The sequence below is a fragment of the Xiphophorus couchianus genome, chromosome 14 (assembly GCF_001444195.1).
Source record: "Xiphophorus couchianus chromosome 14, X_couchianus-1.0, whole genome shotgun sequence".
NCBI lineage: Eukaryota > Metazoa > Chordata > Actinopteri > Cyprinodontiformes > Poeciliidae > Xiphophorus > Xiphophorus couchianus.
Genome location: NC_040241.1, coordinates 14,874,004 through 14,895,742, shown reverse-complemented (window position 1 = coordinate 14,895,742; position 21,739 = coordinate 14,874,004). Strand labels below are relative to the sequence as shown.

At 38.6% G+C, this 21,739-nt stretch overlaps 1 protein-coding gene across 43 annotated transcripts in view; it reads right to left on the bottom strand.

Moving 5' to 3' along the window:
• Positions 1 to 1,118: 1,118 nt before the first annotated feature.
• LOC114157924 (protein tyrosine phosphatase receptor type D) overlaps positions 1,119 to 21,739 on the bottom strand; it is a 455,035-nt gene continuing 434,414 nt past the window's right edge. For all 43 annotated transcript variants that reach the window (XM_028039112.1, XM_028039111.1, XM_028039110.1 and 40 more), the window contains 10 exons: positions 19,709 to 19,884; positions 18,100 to 18,219; positions 17,867 to 18,021; positions 11,097 to 11,382; positions 9,818 to 9,996; positions 9,605 to 9,731; positions 9,346 to 9,471; positions 7,609 to 7,763; positions 7,354 to 7,489; positions 1,119 to 6,325 (listed from right to left, as the gene is read on the bottom strand). In XM_028039112.1, the coding sequence (XP_027894913.1) occupies positions 6,257 to 6,325; positions 7,354 to 7,489; positions 7,609 to 7,763; positions 9,346 to 9,471; positions 9,605 to 9,731; positions 9,818 to 9,996; positions 11,097 to 11,382; positions 17,867 to 18,021; positions 18,100 to 18,219; positions 19,709 to 19,884 (1,529 nt within the window). In that variant the 3' untranslated portion in view covers positions 1,119 to 6,256. The remainder of the gene's footprint in view (positions 6,326 to 7,353; positions 7,490 to 7,608; positions 7,764 to 9,345; positions 9,472 to 9,604; positions 9,732 to 9,817; positions 9,997 to 11,096; positions 11,383 to 17,866; positions 18,022 to 18,099; positions 18,220 to 19,708; positions 19,885 to 21,739) is intronic.

Below are 21,739 nucleotides of genomic sequence, written 5' to 3'. Positions count from 1 at the left end.
GAGATTTCAAAGCTTTTACAACATCCTATCTGGCTGGTTGGTCAGATGGATGCAGCGCCTTCAACAAATCACTGCAACCCTGGTAAAGAAGGCTAAGGAAGCCTCAAGTTAAAATTTGCTACAACTCCTCTCTAACCAAACTTCTCATGTCAAAATAAACTTTGACCTTCATCCTTTGTTTGTCACAGTTAGTTTTGTGAAACTTTGGCAAGTTCAGACAAGTAGCTATTCTCATGTAGCGATTTCCTGAAGATCAACATAGATGTGCGGAGAGGAAAAATAAATCATATTTTCACAAGACATCTATATGTCCATTCCTGCTTCTGTTTGCAAGAAGTGTAGTTAACTTAAAAGCGTAGAGTATGACTTGAAGTACGCAACACAACGTAACATTTACCCCGTTATGTCAGAGAATGAAGCAGTTTTGTTTTGTGCACTAAATCCAGAGAGAATGAAGGCTTGCAGGAAGGAAGTTTGAATGAGGGAAATGCTTAAATAAGGGAAGAAATATTTGAAGTACGGATGAAAAGAAACAAGGAAATGAATTAACGGTCGATGAAAGGAAGAGACGGATGCTTTTAGGGACAGAGTGAAGAAAAGGAAAAGTAAATGACAGAAGGAATGAAGAAAAGAGCTGTGGTTTATGGAGGAAGGAATGAAGGACCAAAGATAGAAAGAAAGGAACATGCAAAGGTGGAAGAAAGCAAGTAAATACATTTGACTAAAATAAAGGAAATAAAGAAGTCTCATCCTTGATGAGACTGAATGATTTGTGTGTGTCAGTGTAGTTTAATGTACCTTATTACGCCTTTGATAACACAGTCTGTAACCGGGGGTGGGCGGGTTAAAAGGCAAAGTAATTTAGAAAAAAAAAAAGCATTGAATTTCACTTGTCAAATGTTCCTGTGATGATTCACTCTGGGCTCCATCAGTAATAGAAAAAACAGAGCTATGGAAATCTGTTCAAATGTGGTGAGACTAAATTTCCCCCCATTTCACCAGAGAACTGTGGATAATGTGTTGGACCCAGACCAGCAGGGGGTAACATGGCTTCATCAGTCTTTTCGTTTTTTCCTTTTGAGGCAGAGTGAGGTGGAGGGAAACAAGCGAAACACCGGTGCATAACACTGACATTTTTTAATAGAATTCATTTATAACAAATGGAACTCGTGTCAGCAAAGAACTGGTTTTCTTACAGACTTCTTTCTCCACCAATGTAACCTAAGTAAGAAAATAAAAAGCACTCCTTTCATTCAGAAAAAAGAAACAGTTTACGCTTACAACTAATCAGAGGTAATCGTATAATCTTTTTAACAAGCCATATTTTTTTTTCTTTTTACAATTTCATTATTTAGTTATCAGTCTATGCATCCAGACGAGAGATAGATAGAGAGAGAGCAGAGAACACAACGTTTATTTCTGTTAATGACACTCCAAGCTCGAATGGCAAAGCCACAAGAACAGATGGTTTGGGGGAACAGATTTCTCTGAAGTCATCTGCTGGAGTAAACCATGGTGGCATCAGAACGAATGCTCTTTTTCGCCACAGACTCTTTTTATTTTTATTTTTTTGTCCTTTTAGCAGGTTGATACCTTTTCTGTGTTATTTACATACACACAAAGTGAATGTCTGAGGAGTTTTCTTTTTTAAGAGATGGGTTCAAGTAATACATTATTGGGTTCAGAATCAATAGGGCAGTGCATAGTACAAAGATAAGAGAAAGTGCAAGTCTTTCCTACTTGGCCGGGTTTTGGCCACTCTGCAAGTTCTTTACCGTGCATAATGAAAAACTAATAACTGATAAGAAAAATCAGATGAGGAAAAAAAAAATTAACATGTTCCGAGACTATTGTGACAAAACAATCAGGAAAAGGAGTAAAACAAAAACTCACAGCTGCTTCAGGAAATAAGGGAAAGAAAGCACCTGGAATGCACATCCACAAAGCCATCAAGTGGGGTTTTTCCACCAAACCAGTTTCAAAGCTGGTGGGTAGAACTGGTTCTCACCTGGCACAGAACCACATCAGCTCTTCCCACCACCCAAATCTAAATCTCTGTAGTTAAATTTATAAAATACAGAACAGACTTGAGTGATTGATTTTCAGCTTTTATTGTGCAAACCTAATGTTGGGAAAATGTTTCTCATACGTTTAACCAGTTAGAGTAGATCTACCTGATGTACATTTTTATTAGCTGAGATGCTAAAGCTCATGGAGAGGGGAGAAGATATTGTCATGATAAAGCTAAATATTGCATAATTTTTATCCAAAAAATATGAATATATATTTTCTTATATTCAATCCAATTTTGTACCCATGTAAGCTATGTATATCATGTTTGAGATAAATAATAATAAATAGTAATTAAACATTTTAGGTATTTTATTTGGTTGGTTTATTTGTAAGCCATTTCCAATTATTTTTGCTTCCAGTCCCTAATTTTGGCTCATCATTCTCTTCATTCTTCAAATCCACATTGCCATGTGGGAACTTATGACTGGATCAAAGGGAATTGCATTCAATTATTTGTGGTCAAAGTGGGTACCAAGTGGTTTGTGGTCAGTATGAAATGTTCAGTGTCAAATTGCTCCTGTTTATCCCCCAAAATCTGGGCATGAAAAGACCAAAAGAGGGAAAGTATGAATTACCTCTAAGGCAAAATGAACAGCATCAGTTACACGGCCACAACACTAGAAACAAAAATCAGAGTTTCTAATCTCCATCACAAACTGCGTTTATAAATTCAGAGAAGAATGCCACTTTGTGCTGTACTTCGCCCTACAATCACGAAGTGACTGGTGGTATTAAGATAAGCAGGAGGTAAGAGACGGTGAGCTCACTAACTTTTTAGTAACGTTGGAGTTCAGTGTTTTGTTAGATTACGTCTTAATTAGGCAGATTCTATAAGCTCTTCTCAAAGAAAAATAAGATGACTTAAGTGTTTCTCAAGTTTTCAGCTTTTATTATCAGAGAAGAGTCGGGCCCCTGATACTAATTTTACAAGAATCAGAGTCAGTTCTTTCAGGTTGTGACGGTTTGGTGGTAAAACCCGGCTCTCAGGGAGCATTAGAGAGTAATGGTGCTCAAGCTGGTGCAAAAACCTTCTCTTTAACTTGGAGACAAAGAAGATAGCACATTGTTAAAGACTGTCAGTTTAACAGAAGGGACATTTTGTCCCTAGGTCGGCTCTGAGGTGTTGTGTATAAAGACAAAAGGCATAAAGAAGAAACCAGTCATTGATGATCTGCGTTTGTGCATCCATTTGTTATTCTGTTTTTTTTTTTTGTAAACAAAATCCACTTGAGAATGTTAGTTGACATTTAACTGTATGTTGGGGGCTTGGAGACTAGCATTAATCTTTTTCAAATTTAATGTTTAGTTTTACATTATCATCCCATCCCCAACTGTGCACTTTTTTTGTATTTTGGGGGGTTTTTACATTTCTGTAGTGGTTGCTTTGTTCCAATTCCCTCAGCCTCTGTAAGGCCACAAAAATGAACACTGACCATTAAAAGGTTCTTATTTGCATTATGTGACAAATAAAAACTAAAGGTAAATAAACTTTACAGTTTAATTTCCACTAAATGCCTAGAATACTCAAAGGATACATGAATGGTAAATAAAACATTATAAAAACAGGCATAAATATAAGGCACTCTAGATGCAAAAAGAAAAATAACTATATATATATATATATATATATATTATTTGAATAAGTTGACGTCTTTGTACCTTGCCCTACTGTGTGGAGACTGAGTGTGATTTCCTCTAATTTCTGACTGACTAGACTATTTGTTTAAAGCAAAGATGCACCAGCATCGTTTTGACTGCCACCTGTTTGTAGGGAGGGGGGGAGGGTATAATAAAGTGGTGAGTTAATGACATCGCCACATATTAAAAGGGAACCAAAAAAAAAAATCTAAATCTAAAACACGTTTATTGCACAAGAAAAGATGCACTGAATCAAAATACAGTTTTGTTTTACTGATGTGCATTCCAGTGAAAAATCTGTCTCCCCCATGGCACACGGGCTCCCCGCTTAAAGGCTTTCAAACACAATCCGTACTTTATATACTTTTAAACTATATACTTTATATATTGTTATATCTATACTTTGATATACATATTTCACATATTTGACAGTATATAGTTATATATTCATACCAAATTCATCATGTTTTCTCTTCTCATTGTAACATGGAAGAACTAAGATAATCGGTAGCAGCAACTTCATACTTTGCTCACCCCTGTTGATTCCACAAGGCCCCGGTTAAAGGGCATATATCATCATCTTTTAGAGCCAGAAAACCTGAAAAGCTTCAAAGTATGAAACAAATCACAACTGCCTTTTCTTAAATAATTTAAAAATGCACTTATCCGAAACACAAAGAGCCTTCTGAGTCACGTCCTCTAAAACAGAAAGGCACTACCATATATGGATGATGACAGAGTGACTGTAACGGCACCTTCTGGAAATCTCTGAACGCGATGGATTGTTTTGTTGAGACGAAAAGACCTTTTGACACAGAAATATGTCGAACGCATGTGTGCCTGCTTATTACAGAAAGGATGAAGTGAGCACTTTTGCTTCAAAGATCACCTATGCAAAAAATGTGGGAGGTAAATACTCGCGAAAACAGTCTGTTGCAAATGCGTTTTGGCCCCGGCTTCAAGTGACGTCACCACCCAAGTCTGAAAAATGAGAAAACGCACTTCGTGGTACAGCTACAAAAGACAGGTCCACCAGGGAGTCAACAGCCAGACCATTTAGGCAACCGCAGCTGTTGATTATGAGCTTCATCAGGTAAGAAAATGCAATTATTATTATTTTTTTACTACATTGTGCTTAATTTCTTTCTTAACGTCTGACAGAAATAAAGGAGTGTATGTGACTACAGCTGCTTTCGGAACACATCAGGTTTTTCTCTGACATCCACCACATCAAACGTCAGAAAAGGTCTAGAGGATATTACTGTAGGAAAGTTAGTTCATTTATCAAACAGACTAATAATATGGAGAATTGCTCTGCGTGGTTAGCCTGTATAAAATATACTGGTGGTCGTTGTTCAGCGAAAACTAGTTTTAATGTCTCACTTTACACCTGATTTTGGTGTTTGAGATGTGATGTCATCGCTGTTCGGCGACATTCAGCTGCGTTCTCGGCTGCATTGTGCTCTGTTCTTCGCTCATCCTCTTAAACATCTTTCTCACATGCTAATCAAAGTTTCTACGTGAAGTTTCAACCCAGAAAACTGAAGAAGTTGTAGAAAATGATGATATATGCCCTTTAATCAAATGGAAGTAATCAGGTTATAATGTGAGTGATTGTAGACAGAAAACTTGACAAAAATATATGAACAATTCCAGGCTAAAATAAAAAAAAAATAAAAAACTGCTGAAGGAAGTTACATTATGGATGGTGTGAATTTTTGAAGTGTATGAAAATTAGCAAACGGATTCTCTGCAAAAACAGCACGTACATTAGAACAGTTCTACAGCTTTAAAAAAATCTTTTAACGCTTTTTCTCTGTAAAAGAAAAGAAAAAGACATTTGAAAAAAAGCACATCAACTTTATAATAAAAAACTAAATCAATACTTTTGTATTTTAACTTTAACCTCTCCCCCAAACTGAAATGAATCAACATTGCGACCAGATAAAAGGGGTATTTATTTATTCATTATTACTTTAAGTCTGTTCTGCTCCTGTGGACCAAGCATCGTCTTCTTGATGTGATGTGTGGACTTGATTGTGAAACAGATTTGATGTTTTTTCCTCTTTTTCTTTTTGTACAATGTGCATTGAGTTGCTTCCCACTGTTATTTCGGTGTGCTTCTCGTTGTCTCTCGTTATGGGTCATAATCACTGATGCATTTCTGACGACGTCATTATTGTTCATTAACTTTTTTCTTGCGTTGGTTTCATTTAGTTTTATGAGCCCCAAAATGGATCCTTGAAGCAAAAAAGAAAAGGTAATTCCCTATGATGCTTCAACAGTCAGGATTCCCACCCTCATGCTCGTCTTAAGCTGAGGTTCTTTTTATTTGGGCTTGTTGGGGAAATTACTTGGTCCTCCGGGAATCATCTTTTTCATTTTTTGACGAGTCATGTCGCACATCCAACACTTAAATGAATTGTTAGCAAGGAGTTAAGGAGTACTTTCTCAAGCAGGAATTTATGGCTCAGAAGAGAGGCTCGCTTGGATTTCTTTTTTCTCCCAAAGGGCCCTCCAGTTTTATCTTCCAATACTGGGCGTTTTACGTTGCATAGTGATCAAAGCTTCCCAAATACTCCAAGCCGGCTCTGTAGCAGAATTGGTATTGATCCTGGAAAGAAAGAACACTTTAGTGCCTTTTAAATCAAATCATTTTGTATCGCTTATTTTACACATTGTAGTTAATATATCCAACTTAAAAAAAACAAACTACAGCTCGCCATTGTTTCTGAAGCGATGCAGTAAGACTGGAGCTGAGAGCGCACACAGATACTGCAGACATATTCAACTACAAAATTAAATATACTCTTTAACAAAGGTTTGTTATCCTGAATCCTGAAATCTTCCTAGACCTTTCAAACAACTGGAGTAAAATAATGTGTTAGAACCGCACAGATGATTTGATGAGTCTCCCACACTTTCAGAAAGGCCGTGTCCTCCATGGCCGTGCAAAGATATTCACACTACTTATATTTTCTGACTATTAATAGTTTTTTTATTTTATTCTACTTAATTTTTTCAGCATCTTGTACAAAATGTACTTTTATCAGATTAAAACATCAAATATGTTTTATTAAGATTTTACATAAATCAATAGAGACAAGCATATAATTGTGAAATTGAAAGAAAGCTGAAGTCTTTTTTCTCTCTTTTTTTTTATTTTTACAAAAGCTCAAAAAATTTGGGTGAAATATGTTAGTCTTCAGACACCCTAATAAAGTCATCAAATTATTACATCATTAAATTTCCCCACAACTTTATCATGTTTAATGAAAGATGATAAAGTTGTGGGGAAATTTAAAGCAGGGCTGGTTTGGAAAACAAAATCTCTGAGCATACCACAGAGAGCATCCTCTAAAAATGAAATATTGCACAGTTGAAGTCCTTCCTTCCTGAGCTTGAGTTATGCTGCAAGTTAAATTTCTCAGAGTTTGCAGAAAATTCAGTTTCTAGATTCTGAAAGCAGCTGCGACTGTCGTAAAAGACCGGGGAGGAAACTACACACAAGACTTTTGTTTGCAAGTGTTCAAAAAGTGTGTAAAATTTCCATTCCGTTTCACAAATACGCACTACTCTTTGTTCTTCTGTAACATAAGACCCCAATAAAACACACTGAAGTTTGTTTTTACGCCGGCTCACCTCTGTCTGTACCATCGCTGGTCTTTGTGTCCGTAGCATTTTCACTGTCTGAAAGATGTCCACCACACCCTCGTATCTCATCCGTTCCAAGACGATGCTGAGGGTAATGAAAACTCCGGTTCTACCAACTCCAGCGCTGTGCAAATCAGACAAACAAGAGAGAAGACGTTCATGTTGTGATTCAACATTTTAATATTCACACTATGATTCAAAAAGGATGCCCAGTGTGTTTGGGAATGTTGCCTGACCACTTACCTACAGTGGACAGAGATGGGACCATCTTGGCCGAACTGCTCTTTTGTTTTATGTACTTGGCCAATGAAATCGATGAAACCCTCTCCTGATTTTGGCACTCCTTGTTCAGGCCAGTCAGTGAACTGAAACTGCCTTACTGTTCGTGACTGTCCATCCTAAAACACGGGGAAGAAAAGGTGAGACATATGGCAAGCCATGTTAAGCTGTAATGAAAACACTCCCATCTGTAGTTGATTTTTTTTCTACATTACAACAATGTCATTCGTCCTTAAAAAAAATACACACTTAATAGTCAGGAGGGAAATAAATACGTAGTGATATAAGCATCTTTCATGGTCTTTAGAACTGAAATTGCTGCCAAAGAAACCAATGTTTTCTGAAAATCCTAAACCCTACAAAGGCTGATACAAAAAACAGTTGTCAGAAAATATTTACTTTAACATGTTAATTGTTTAAAAGTTGTTTTTACCAAAAAGGTTTTTTTAATACGTCACCTGGTTATTATATACATCAAAAATAGTTAACAGACATTTAAAAAAATCATTGAACAAGGCACTGGTCATAAGTTAATGCAGAATCTATATATGGCAACAAACTGGTCAAACTAATAGCTTATTATTTCATTATAAAAACTTGTGGATGTGATATATTTTGAAGATGGACCGTTTTTATGTTTGATATCTAAAATGAAACCAATGCTAAAAACTACCGATATGCCGATACTAAATGCCGATATCTGAATCATGCAATCTGCTTAAGATATCCACAATCTCTTTTAGATAGCATGAATTTACTTGTTGATATCTGTAGATCAAAGACTAAAGCAAATGCGATAAAAGCAACTTCATTTGTTTGTCAGAGAAAATTACGTTTAAGATTCCTGAAAGGTTCATTTTGATGGGAAGTATTTTTACCTTCTGTTTGTTTTCAATAACTCTGACCCATGTGGCGTCGAAGCGTTTGGGTTTCAGCTACTAAATGTTAGTCTTGAAAATGTGCCGCAAAGGTGGCATCAAAGAAAGCCTTTCATTATTACACCCAAATGTATTTAATATACCCTCTGAAGATGCTGATTGCTTTGATGTGCAGCTTTTGACAGGTTTTGGGGGAGAGTTTTAGTTTGAGGGTGTGCATTGCTTAAGTGATGTTCTACCCCCTTGATAAGGAAACCAATCCCATTGACGAGACAGTGTTACACGCGCCACAAAGGCAGGATGCTGCACCGTTTATCTGTCTGAGCCTTTGATGGAATTAAAAACTGTGGCAGTTCACTGCTGCCGGCACCACTTGCATTTTAGCTTGTGTTTTTTTTTTCATTTTTATTACACTCTGACAAGTGTCATGATTTGCGCAAATTTGGATGTACTTTTCCGTTGCACTTAAGGCCACAAGCTGGTGTAAACAAATATTTGAGAAAATGCCAATGTGTCGATGTAATGACTAATCCAAACAGATCTGGGTAATTAAAATCGGTCCTCAACCTTGTTTTTCTAAACCTTCTCTACAGCTAATTAAAAATCAGGAAACTGTATTATTTGATACTTTGATAGTGTGGGCTTTTCTGTGTTTAGACATTTGCTGCACCAGAGGCCCAAATTAAAGAACAGCGCGACTAAAACAGTATAATCTTCCAGCTGACCTCTAGCCAGTCATTCTGTGGAGTCAAAGACGGGTTACAACCCAGACTTGGATCAGTTTTAATCCTCAACGTTCAGTTTACAAGCAATCTCTGCTTACCCTGGCATCAGTCACTTTGAACTCTCTCAGGATATACTGGGGCATGTTATACTCGGCCATGGGGTCCACCACAAAGTACTGGTATCTGGCTGACCTCTCTGCCGGCCAGTACTGGTGACATTTTTCCTGGAAAAACAGACCACAGTGACTCACAACATTCCTCTTCACAGGAGGTTTATGGAATATTTTATGCATTGTATTGTATATTCTTTTCTATAAAGCTGTCAGAACAAAGGCTTTGGAGTGAAGTATCAATTACCCTGCCCATTTCTCTGAGCTTGGTCAGCATGACTACAATGGTGGAGTTGTGCTCCCAGAGCATTCTCCAGAAATCTTCTGTGGTCTCCGCCAACGGTCCCTGTGTTGCAATGTAAGCTTTCTGTTGCCTGGAGGAAACAATCAGATGCAACTATGTAAAATAGCTTTTTTTTAAATCTCAGCTTTAATTAAATTATTGTACCTTGAAGCTTACCTGTACCCATCAATGAAGCTTGCATTGATGTAGTCTGAGCCCTCCACTCCTCGGATGGGCTGAAGACACACTCGTGTGGACTCGTATGGCATTATGTTGACAAGGCGGTTCTTAAACTTGTTGCAGGGGAGATTGGCACTGATGAATCGCGACGTGTGAGCTTTAGTGTTGGCTAAGCGCTGCAAGGGCAAGGAGAGACGGAGAACTTAATGAGCATCAAAATGATAGGTACATGCAATGACAGATGCTCCTCTGGAGACGGGCTGCGTTTGACATCAAGGCTACACTGCAAGAGAAATATCTAAATATTGTTCATATTTTAGTGCTTTCTCTCTTTTTCCCTTACTATAAAGTACTCCTAATTCAATGCTTCATTGCTGTGCAGAGTCATTAATGGAGTTACTGCTGCCACTTTTGTTTACAATCTTTTCAACTCAATGGTTTTATGTTGAACTCCCTCTTCCGTTGACTTGCTCAGTGGTGTTTAGTAGTCTGTCTATCTTGGATGAATCCCCTGACAGAACTATTGCTGACGTAAGATTTGTGTATGTTTTGCTTCTGCTTCCCATAGAAAGTGCTTCTATACTGGTCCTTTCTATGTCTTCTTCCTGGTTTCTCAATGGTTGCTCATTAAGAACCTGGTTCTGATGGAGGGTATCTTCGTATTCAAAAGGAAGTGACTCCTCTTCACCGTTACCACAGTCTTGCCCGGGATGACTAATTTCTATAAAGTCAGACTTGACACCATCAGCTGAGCTTTCTTGACTTTAATCAATTACCATTAAACGATCAACTGAATTTTTCTAAAATGGATTGGATGTACTATATGACTAGATTGCATAGAAATGAAAATGACTGATTTGTAAAGAGTGCTTTAACATATTTGCTGTGAATTTAAATTTTTGTTGTTAAATAGCTTGGTAATTTGCTAATAGAGATGCTCACTATCATTAAGTTTTCCCCTTCTCCCCCTGAGAAAATCAGCAATACAATAGACTCAGCTTTATCATGTTTGTTGCTTATGTTCTCTGGCAGAAAAAAAAAAAAACACTGGAGATTTTTATGTAAACCAAACCCATGGTTTCTAACAAAGAAGACCCAAAAGGTGAAGATTTATTATATGTTGTATAATAAGTAGATTAAATCAAAGAGGAAACCAGAAGCCCCACTCTGGATACACAGGAATATCGATGCAAACAGAAAGATATAATATCTATAGATAAATACAGAGATAGAAAAGAACTGGGACGACACTTTTTAGACGTGTTCTGATTTGTACCTTGAACTCCAGCTCCATGCCAGTGACATTCTCTCCACCCTCTATCTGGGTCAGTTTCTGGATGTAGGCGTACAGGTTTCTGGCGGGCACTTCGGTTGTGCCGCAGTTGACGGCCTCCTGGAGCGCGTCGTGTATGAAGACGTACTGGTCTTCTGTTTGCACCATGTAGTTGCGCTGGGCGCGCATCAGCGTTACATGTCCGTAGATGTCCACGGTCTTCTCGTGCTTGATACGTTCCAGCATGGCATCAATCACAATGAAGCAGCCGGTGCGGCCCACCCCAGCACTGTGATCACAACAATCAGAGGTATGTTGTCAAGATACTTTTAGGGAAGATGTACGGTACAGTATTTTGTTTCCTGCAAGATTCAAGTTCATGCAACTTTTTCTTCCCAGGGTGATTTCTTTGGCTGTTGTCTTAGGTTTGCTGCTACAAAATACAATCATCTTTGCAGTTTCAGTGTGCAAGAAATTATATAAAAATAATAATAATAAAAAAAATCAATTGGAAGTGTAGTTTGTCATTCTTTACTACAGTATTTCATTAGCCATGCATTCATATTCTAAATGCCAACATTTTCAAGATTTTCCCAGTTGAATGGTCATTAGTTTTTATGCCCACAGCTAAAATAGATCATAGGCTAAACATTTTTAGTAAACAAAGATTTTCAGCTGCGTCTTATGACAACCGATGTTCCTCTTTTTGAGAAAATAATGCAAAATTAAAAATCCCAACTCTTCTTGTATGAGCTGATCGTAAACATTTGTATTTGCTGTTAAAAGTTTTAAAAATAGCCCATTTAAATTTGAAAGAAACTCGACATCTTTGAATGCAATCATACAGAAACTGGATTTGGTTTGACATGGACAGTGGGCTGAATTGGCAGTTTTGTAAGCACACAATGCATGTGACAGGCCTGATCTCCAGTAACAGAGGAAGAGACATCTTTTATTTCTCCGGCTAAAGGCCAAAAGTTACACTCTAAACCAAGTTTTCTCCTGTACAATGAGCCATTAAACTTGTACCATAATTGAATCTGAAGTGGCGCTGGGCTGGCACTCAGCCTGTAGCAGGCTCCAAACTGTTTCGCCTCTAGACCCCACCTGTGCTCTCCACCTGATCAGAACTTAATGCACTTATGCGACAGAAATATTCCACCTTTATCTCTTGGTTCAGAAAAGTGCCACTACACTAAATGTGATCCACTGCAGCAAACATGAGAGGAACGTCCATTTTCCCGTCTTTGTTATTGGTGACGGACAACTTTGGAGAAGTGCAGCTGACTACAATTAGGCTTATTAGATTAATACAGTGCACCTGAACAGCAGAAGGGCTTATTAGGAGGCACTGAAATGCCGGTCTCTTCATTAAGATTCATACTGCCGCATTTTTACCTTAATGTGCAAAATGCACAAGTGGAAACAAAAGTTGTTTTACTGTTTCTCTTTGACCTGGCCTTGCAGCCAGATTCAGAATCACTGGATGAATGCAGCCTCCTCAACAGACCGATGGTGGTTTAGAAATGTTTTCTATGTTCCACATTCACAACTAAGGGGATGTTTTCTGAAAACAATTTATAGAACCTGAAACTATTACGAGGGCTCCCATACATGCTTGCATTTTAATGCCGACCATAGATCTACGACTTTCATATTTATTTTGAAAGAATGAGAATACAATCAAGATTAACTTTACGGTACCAGCATCGTTAAATTACGAGGTGTTTCAATTCGAAGGTATGACCTATTTTATCTTCAGCAAAGTTTACTTTTTATGCCCTCAAAAAAAAAAAACAGTTATCTGTTATTGCTTTTAGGCTCCGCTCTCTCTCCAAAATTACATCTATGCTGAAGCATTGTTAATGATAGTGACGTCTATAACAGGAAGAAGGGCAGCCAATCAAAATCTGCTTAAGGGTCCATACGACCTTGGGCCGGGTATGAACCTTAATAAAATCCAGTGCAACCAACTGCTTTCAAAAGCAGCTGAGTAGTGAGTAGAGCCCACAGAGGTTTGTTAGAGGACATTAGTGAACAAACAAAATCATGAAGAACAAGGAGCATTTCAGGCAGAACAGGGCTGAGAGTGAAGAGCAGCTTTTTTTTTTTCTTTCAAGGTTTTTGTGGCTGAAGTGGTCTAGTTGGGCAAGAAGAAGAGCACAGAAAGAGGAGAACACATACAGTAAATGACCCCTACTTCCTCCTTTTATAACCTCCTTCCCAAGTTCAAAATGGAAAGTAAAAGCCATCATTTAAAAATGTCGACAAATCTGCCATGATATGGCGGCCTCCCTAAATTTGCAGGCTGCGCAGGGAAAACATTCATCAAGTACTTACACTTAACAAATCTGTCCTTAAAGGATGAGTGGCAAGAAAAAAAGCTGATGTAAGAAAACCATATAAAGAGTACCACAAGCCATGTAGGGGAGATAATAAAAAGTTGGTGCTCTGGTCTGATTAGACTAAAGTTAAACATTTTGGTCTATAAAACACTCAGTGTGGTGAAGATCTGACATCAGCCTGAAGAAGCCACTACAAGAAAAAGCATAGGTAGGTGCTAGAATGGCCCATAAACTACAACAAATTCAGTCTCCACTTATTTGTTTGTAAAAACTATCATCAACTATGTAATATTTTACATGCATGTCACAGTTACGCCTTACGTTATGTTGGACTAGCACACAAACCATGATAACATAAAGTTGAACACCTTAGCAAGGAAAATGCATTATGTTGTATATTTCATTTGTTTTTCTTCTACCTCACATGGAGCTTGGCCTTGACAAGTCAAGTCCTTGCACTTGGCACACAGAAGCAAATAGGTTATTCAATTCATTTGCTGTACGTGTCTGAGGTGTGAAGCAGCCCCGTGTGCCTTCCTCTTCCTCCTCCTGAAGAGGCATTTGTTTTTCATCTGCTGTGAGAAACAGAATAGGTTGAGTAGGGGAGCTCAAGAGGCAGCGGAGCTGGTCTTCCGGGGCCGAGTGTAGTTAATGTGCCTTGCAGCAGAGAAACCGTGCTGCTGCAAATGGCATAAAGACACACATGGGAGTCACTGACTACAGCAAATGATCTGATGATCACTTTCAAAATGGATGAAAGCGAATCATTTCTTTGCCTTTTTTGACACAACCCCTCACTGCTCCAGGATGAAATTAGAAAGTGCACTTAAGTGAAAGGGGAAGTTTTTTGGGGGGCCCTAAAGAAATGTAAATGTGTCCCAGTGGAGCAATCTGAGGAATGAGTCACTTCCAGGTCTGAAAACACCTAAAACCCCTTGGGTGTAAGGATAGAAAAAAAACCTATAGATTTCTTCCTTTGCTGCAGCAGAAAACATTTTTCAGAGCAGCCCTGAATGTGGGAGAGTGATGACCTGCTAGAGAGTAAATGACAGAGTGACAGCGCGGAGCTAGACGGACGGAGACGGAGGAAGATGAGGAATGGGAAAGGAAGGTGAGGAGAAGACACTCATCTTGAACTCGTGTCGCCCTCAAGTTAGTTTTTCTAAAGACTGAGCTGCAGAAATACACATCGGCTACACTTTTTTTTTTCCCACTAAGTGTAAGACCACAAAAGGCGAGTGTAATTTTCCTTTCTTTTTTGGAGAAGTGATGGGGTGTCGGGGTGAGCTGGTGCAGAAAGCTGTCAGTACGCTTGGCAGTTAAAGGGGAGCTGGCGCACTGACCACGCTAATGACCTGACACTGCCTTTTCAGCTATTCAAAAGCGGCCGCCTCGGACGTTGACACACACACACACACACACGCACACACACACACACGCGAAAGTGTCAGGCTAATATGCTTTCCAGGAGTTTAGGGAACACGGGGGTGGGAAGGGGAGGAAAAAGCAGCGCATAGCACAGCTGCAACGGGTCCTGTGAAGATAAAGCATTAGTAGCAGTAAAAGCAATTACATATGTATTGTTGGCAAATCTGTGGCTGTCAGCTGGCCTGTCACTGGTTTTTTTTGCTGCTCTGTCTATAAAAACATCCACACATATAATAAATTAAACTCACTGGGGTATCTGGGTTGCGAATTGAGGGCTGGCTTTTACTCAAGTGTATGTGAACAAAATTTGGACATTAAATGATTTTTAACCTAAACTAAGGTGTTTTTTTTTAAATGCACTTAATTGTGAGCAAAACATCAGTATAACTGGTATGTTTTATGCAACAGTGATGTTAAAACCATACGATTTGTTTTTGATTATCCAGCTGAATGATTCAGATTAAACAAATTATAATACTGGACAAAAATAAAGAAATCCAAACAGCAGTTTTCAAATGATCTCAATCAATGAAAGAAGCTCTCCAAACCAACCTTTCCTTGTGTGAAAAAAAAAAAAAATTGCCCCGGTGTTAATTTATGAATTACATTTGACACCCAATGTTCCTGGGGGGTTACGGACCACACCCTCCAACAGGAACAGCTAAAATCTGTGACTTTTGAGACATCCTCTAACGAGCTGTAACCTGACCTTTATTCGGTTAAGTTTGAATATCTTACTGTGAGGGTGAAGCAGTTCGACAAAGACTGGGCCAAAATTCCTTTAAAGACATGTAGATTGTCAGTGAGGAGAAGTTTTCATTATTACTTCATGGCATGGTCATGTGATTCTCTAAAACATTTAACTGTGGCAGAAAAAAAAGCAAAACCAGAACTCTTTGAAGATGCTCAGTTTTCTTAATTCTTTTCCACATTTGCACACAACATGCTGTCCTTTTCCTTTTTCCTGATGAGCATTTTGGGAACAGCAGTGGATTTTGGTCTTTTGCCTTAGGAGAGTTTGTCTCTGAGATTGTGTCAATTCTTTCGGCTTCAACGGAAATAAAAGGGGCTATGTTTAATCTTCTCCTCAGGGAATGTTTCCCCCATGTTGCTTAACCTGTCAGTGAAGCTGGAATTTCACGGAGTATTACGTGTTTGGTTGTAGGGAAGCCAGCTCTGATAACTGTCTGTTATACCTGGCTATGTGCAAAAGTGCAGATTGAGTCCAACGGCGTGTTGTGCAACACATTTTTATAGCAAAACTACAAGCTTAACAGCATACCTCATTTATTTTGTCATCATTTACAGGCTGGTCACTAGGACTTAGTATGCTCCATCTCATCACTAACTTTTTGTCCCATTATATAAAAACTGTTAATAGAAATTTATGAAATGAAAACAGCATCCATGTCTATCTAGGAAAGTAGTGTTATTCTTTCAAACAAGGCATCAGGACATGAAACAAAACAGATGTCTATCTAAGCAGCAAGAACCTGACTGAGGCTACATTCATAGTAACATCATTTTGAGAAAAAATATTTTAAAAACCACAATTCAATCTTAAGTGTCCAAAATAAAATAAAAAGTTTTAATAACCGATATTAGATTGGATTTGCCTGCTCTAGTACTCTAAAGACTAAAAAACAAAACACACACACACAAAATGCCCCTTATTCAGTTTTTCATCTACCAGCTGGCAGCTGATTTAGAGGATATAATTAAATAAAAAAACGATCTAAAAAGGAAGCATGGCAAATCCACTTCTGAAAGTGGATCTTTTTATGATACTGCAACAAAAATGCATTTTTATGTACAGTATATCCTGCATATTAACCATCCACTAAAGTCAAATGCACAGTGCTGGATAAGGATGTGTGACATAACTGTATGAACTTTGTTAGCTCTGTTTTTGTCAGATGGATATTCATGGAAGTCCATCGGATGTTAACTGAACTGCCTTAACAGAAAGGTGCCGTCACATCCGCGTACGATGGTCCTGTTTGTAAATTGTTGGCATTCATGCTTCATTTCTGTTCTTCGCTGTGCTTTAAGCCTTTAGCATGTGCACAAACAGCTTCAGCAGGAGGATCTGCACTAAATTAATCGCCACAAAATACTTTTATCCTATTTTTAACAGCTTACAGCTTAACCACAACACTAGCTTTGTGTTATCCTGCAAGCATGTAAATATACCAGTTTCTTCTATTTAACATGAAACATAGAATGATAAAAAGGCCCTGATTGGGGATTTGGATGGTGGACACAACTATCTGATGGGAAGCCAGAGGAATTTAAAACCCCAATCTGCAGTATGACATTAATTCCCACATTTTTCTTCAGACTTTAAAGTCTTTCTTTTTGGGGGGGGGGTAGCTTTTCGGCAACTAGCACTAATTAACTTCAGCATGTGGTAATTCTACAGTAATCCTTCTTCCTTTTTTGTCACTTTGATAAAAGTTTGTATCTTTTACACTGTCACTACTTCCTAATCCCCACACCCCCACGATGAGTTTGAGAGTTAAGAAAAGCCAGAAGACTCAGTTACTGTGTGGTGCCTCACTGATGGGAAGCCCCGCTGCTCATGTAGCTGATGGAAGTGAGGTTGGTGAGCGAGTTTTGGATGCATCAACCCAAATGAGATGAGCAGACATGTAGGTTTGTTGATGCAGGAAAGGAATGATGACAGGTCAGCCTGTATCTGTGTCTGTGAGTGGGAGGATCGCTGCAGGAAATATCGCTGGTACGACGTTGCAAACACGTTCTACGTTTGAGTGCTTCCTGGAAAATGTGGCTAGATGGCCTTTTTGGGCTGCAATGTATTGCATTTTAGTGCATTCGTTTTTAAATATCAGTACACAAATGACTCAAATATGAGCCTTTAGTAACAAAGAAAGTGATTTTTTTTGTCATATGTATTCATTTATTCATTCCAGCAAATGGAGAGGAAAGAAATCAATTTCATGCTTCAGGATGTTTCTGTAAAACTGTGATGTTTCCCACCTGCAGTGCACCACCATGGGCCCCGCATCTGGAGGATTGCAAGCTTTCACCCGTCTGAGGAAGGCGAGGAACGGCGTGGGGTGCTCCGGTACCCCGTGGTCTGGCCAGGCAGTGAACTGGAACTGCCTCACCTCCCTCTTCTCACTGGAGCCGTTCTGAAATAACAAACAGAAGTGACTAACGCATTTCGTGCCAGGAAAACCCCCCCCAAAAAAACCTTCACAAATCCTCACCTTAAAAAGTGCGAACGTCCGGACGCAGTATGTGGCCAACTCTACTGTGTCCAGCAACGTTATCTGGATGAGACCGTAGGTCTCTGTCCCTCTTGTGGGCCAGTACTGATCACATTTCACCTGCAGGATCCACAGATTTCAGGTAATCAGTCCATGTTTAGACGCAAAGTAGTGCATGATTGTGAAGAGGAAAAGAATCCATGGTTTTAAACCTTATTTTTTGGAAATGTGCGTTTCTTGTTCAAAATCTCAGTTCTTTGTTCACCTGTCAAGTCAAGTCTGACCGCAGATTAACAATTGGCTTTCTGTCTGAACATAATCCTAATATAGTTGGAGATCATCTAAGATTACATTTTAGACTGTTGAACTTTGTTGACCAATTGGGGACTTATTAGACAGGTGGATGCACTGGATTGTAATCAGAGTTTTCAAAGTAAGTGACAATGAATACACTGCATGCCACATGTCTAAGGTTTTTTAATTACTATTTATGCCATTTATTAACAGTATCTCACTTCTATTTAATTATTATGCTCTACTTTGAATTAGACTATCCCGTAAAATCACAATAGTGAATACTAAACCTTGAACCTTCTGCTTTTTACTAAACAAAATGTAATAAGTAATGTTGCAAGTCACTATCTGATATTTGTAGGACCACTTTGCACAGCCAAATAATGGACAAAACAAACGTTGACCTCCTCGCCCCTCATTCCTGCTGACTGGCTTTAATTTCCCAATCAATGAAATGGCCTGAGATATTTGCATGCAGCCAGCAGTGCTATTAATTGCCATGACTTAATCTATAATTACAAATTTAAACACAACGTTCAGTCATATTAGCGTCTTTGCTTTATTGCCACTCTGGTCTCTTTGTATCGAATAAAACACTTGAATTGCTGCGTTACTGTTTCAGTAGACAAAAAGAAGCACGACCGCTGCTGGAGAGAAAATTACCAAGCTCCTAAAGAGTTATTTAAAGTGTTCATTGGCTCAAAGGAGTATATTTAAGAGTAGTTATTATCATCATATTTCCTAACATACACTATATGATTCTATGAGACTCTTAAGCCAAATGTCACCAGCATGAAGCACACCGTTTAGTAATATTTTACTTTTTAATATTTTGAGCTTCGGAAAAACAAAACATAAAAGCAATGTTTTTGCCCCAACTATGAAGTGCAGTGATTTTCAATTATTTTAAATTACTATGAGCTTCTTCCATCATTTGTGTGGCAGCATTTGAGTATCAAAATAAACATAAAAAAGTGACTGACAATGCCAGAATGTTTTGTAAGTACTGAAAAAAAATTCACAGACTCCTGCTCTCTGTCATTTCACTGTTTTTGAGGGAAAAGTTTTATCACCGGAATTTCTAAGATTTAAAATATTTTCCTTTAACAAACATGAACTGGATCATTCTCTGCTGAAATGACATATTTTACAATGAGTGTGAGCACAAGTTAAAACTTACTCTTCCAGACCACGATAATCTATATTCCACAATGAGTTAAAACTATCGAACAACAACATATTATCAGGCCTTATTTTATGATTAGGAGAACTGTGTTGTGTTTGATATAAACAGGTGTCAATTTTTGTCTCATACCCTCGACCTCTCTTCCAGTTTCGTCATCATGACAATGATGGCACTCCTCTGCTCCCATATCATCCTCCAAAATTCACCAAACGTCTCTGGCAGAGCTCCCTGGGTGGCGATGTAGGCATTTTGCTTCCTGTAGCCATCTATGTAGTTAGCGTTGATGTAGTCACTTCCAGGGATTCCTTAAAGACGGAAAGGAAAGTTACTAGTTTAATAGAGAAAGTAAATGGGATGTCCAAAAAAAATCTATCTACTGAAGGCTTAACTTTTCCAGACAGTACAGAAATCCTGAAGTTTGTGTAAGTTTTTGTTTTCCATACAGCTCCATCACTGCGCCTATTTAGTGCATCGTCAGACTTTCTAATGCGTTTCCTGAAATTATTTCAGTCAGACTAATGTCTTCTGTAAGCAATGCAGCACAAACGCTCCTTTTTTTTGGAGGGGGAGAGGGGGCAGTGTTACCCGTCCGAAGGGATTTGTGTTTGCTATCAACAACACATTTCCCTATTCCATATCTGCAACTGACTTACAGATAAAGCTCGGTCTCACACGGAGAAAAACAAACCGACGAGAAAGTAGCAAAACAATTTTCCCCCAGCTCTGCTCTCCCTTTTCCCTTTGCTTATAATAAATGAAAGGCGCAGCAGCCTTTTCGAATCCAGGCAAAACAGACAGAGCTGACAGCTAGTCAATGCTTGAGGACTGGCAGTTTAGGGGCTCCGTGCACACATGGTCGACCAAGATAAGTCTCATCTGCATGGGCGCCACGTCTCAGAGAAATACCCCCCTCTCCTCATCCCCTCCACTTCACTCCAGCTGCTTCCTCTCCCTCAGACTTCCTTTTACTCTCAGGTAACTCATTCAACAGTGTAAAAGAGAAAGAAAATGGAATATGAACACATTAAAAGAACCCACCCACATTGTTTTTTTTTTTTTTCTTCTATCCCACCCACCCTCGCTGAAGCCGTCCGCACAGAAACAGGCGGCTGTGCATTTCTGTGATGGACAAGGGATAAGTACAATTAAGCCTTGGGCGTTCTCAATTTGAAAAGAAAAAAAAAAACCCAAACAAACAGAGACATTATGGTGGTTTAATGAGAATGAGGCGAGTTGGTTAAATGTACATTTGCAAATGGGTTTTTCTTTTATTCCTTCTGTCACTCAGGATTTGTGTAAATTTCTCCATTTTCTAAGTCAATGCAGCCATTAAGACATTAAAACGTTGATGTTCTCGCAGCGTTGCTCAGCTGGCACTCGACCCTCATTGGAGGAAGATGAAGGTAACTCAAAGAACCTGCCGAAGGTTTGATAATTACTTCCAGATTTCGGCTTGTTTTTAGATTTTGTTTTTTTTAAATAAAACCAGGAGTTACAAAAGAATCAAACTCTTTGTTTACAACAACAAAAAAAGATGTTTTTATGGCAGCATCCAGGCTAAATACCAATTAGCAGAAAAGATGTGGATTGTTTCATGTCTCTAACTCTCAGGAGAAAAAAAAAGAGAGTTCGATTTCTTAGAAAATCAGAAGGTTATTACTTCAGTAATTTGGTTCAAAAAGTAAAACTTATATAGATTCATTTCACGATGTATGTCAAGCTTCAATTTGACAAATAAACTTCAGTTACTCAGGAGGTTGAACCATGAAATAACAGCCATAATTTTATTTTTTTTAATTACAGATTGACAGCCTGCTAAGAGTTATGCAATGTACTGAATATGAAGTCAGGGTTCCTTTTGCATGAATTAATGCATCAATGCAGTATGGCCTGGAGGTCCTGCTGAAGGTTGCTTTCATAACAAATTTTTGTTGAGTTGCTGTTTGCAAACAACTCACAGCCCACAAAGCAGCAGTACATGCGTTTTTCTCACTTCCATATGAGATCTGTCTGACATCTTGTCTGGTTTAGAGGGGCTGAACACAACACAGTTTTGCCAGTAAAGTTATCCCTTATGTTGTGCACCTTGTTCTACCACATTTCTTCCCTTTAACTTAACTTTCCAACAATTTGACCAGCAAGCTTTGGTGGCTTACCCTC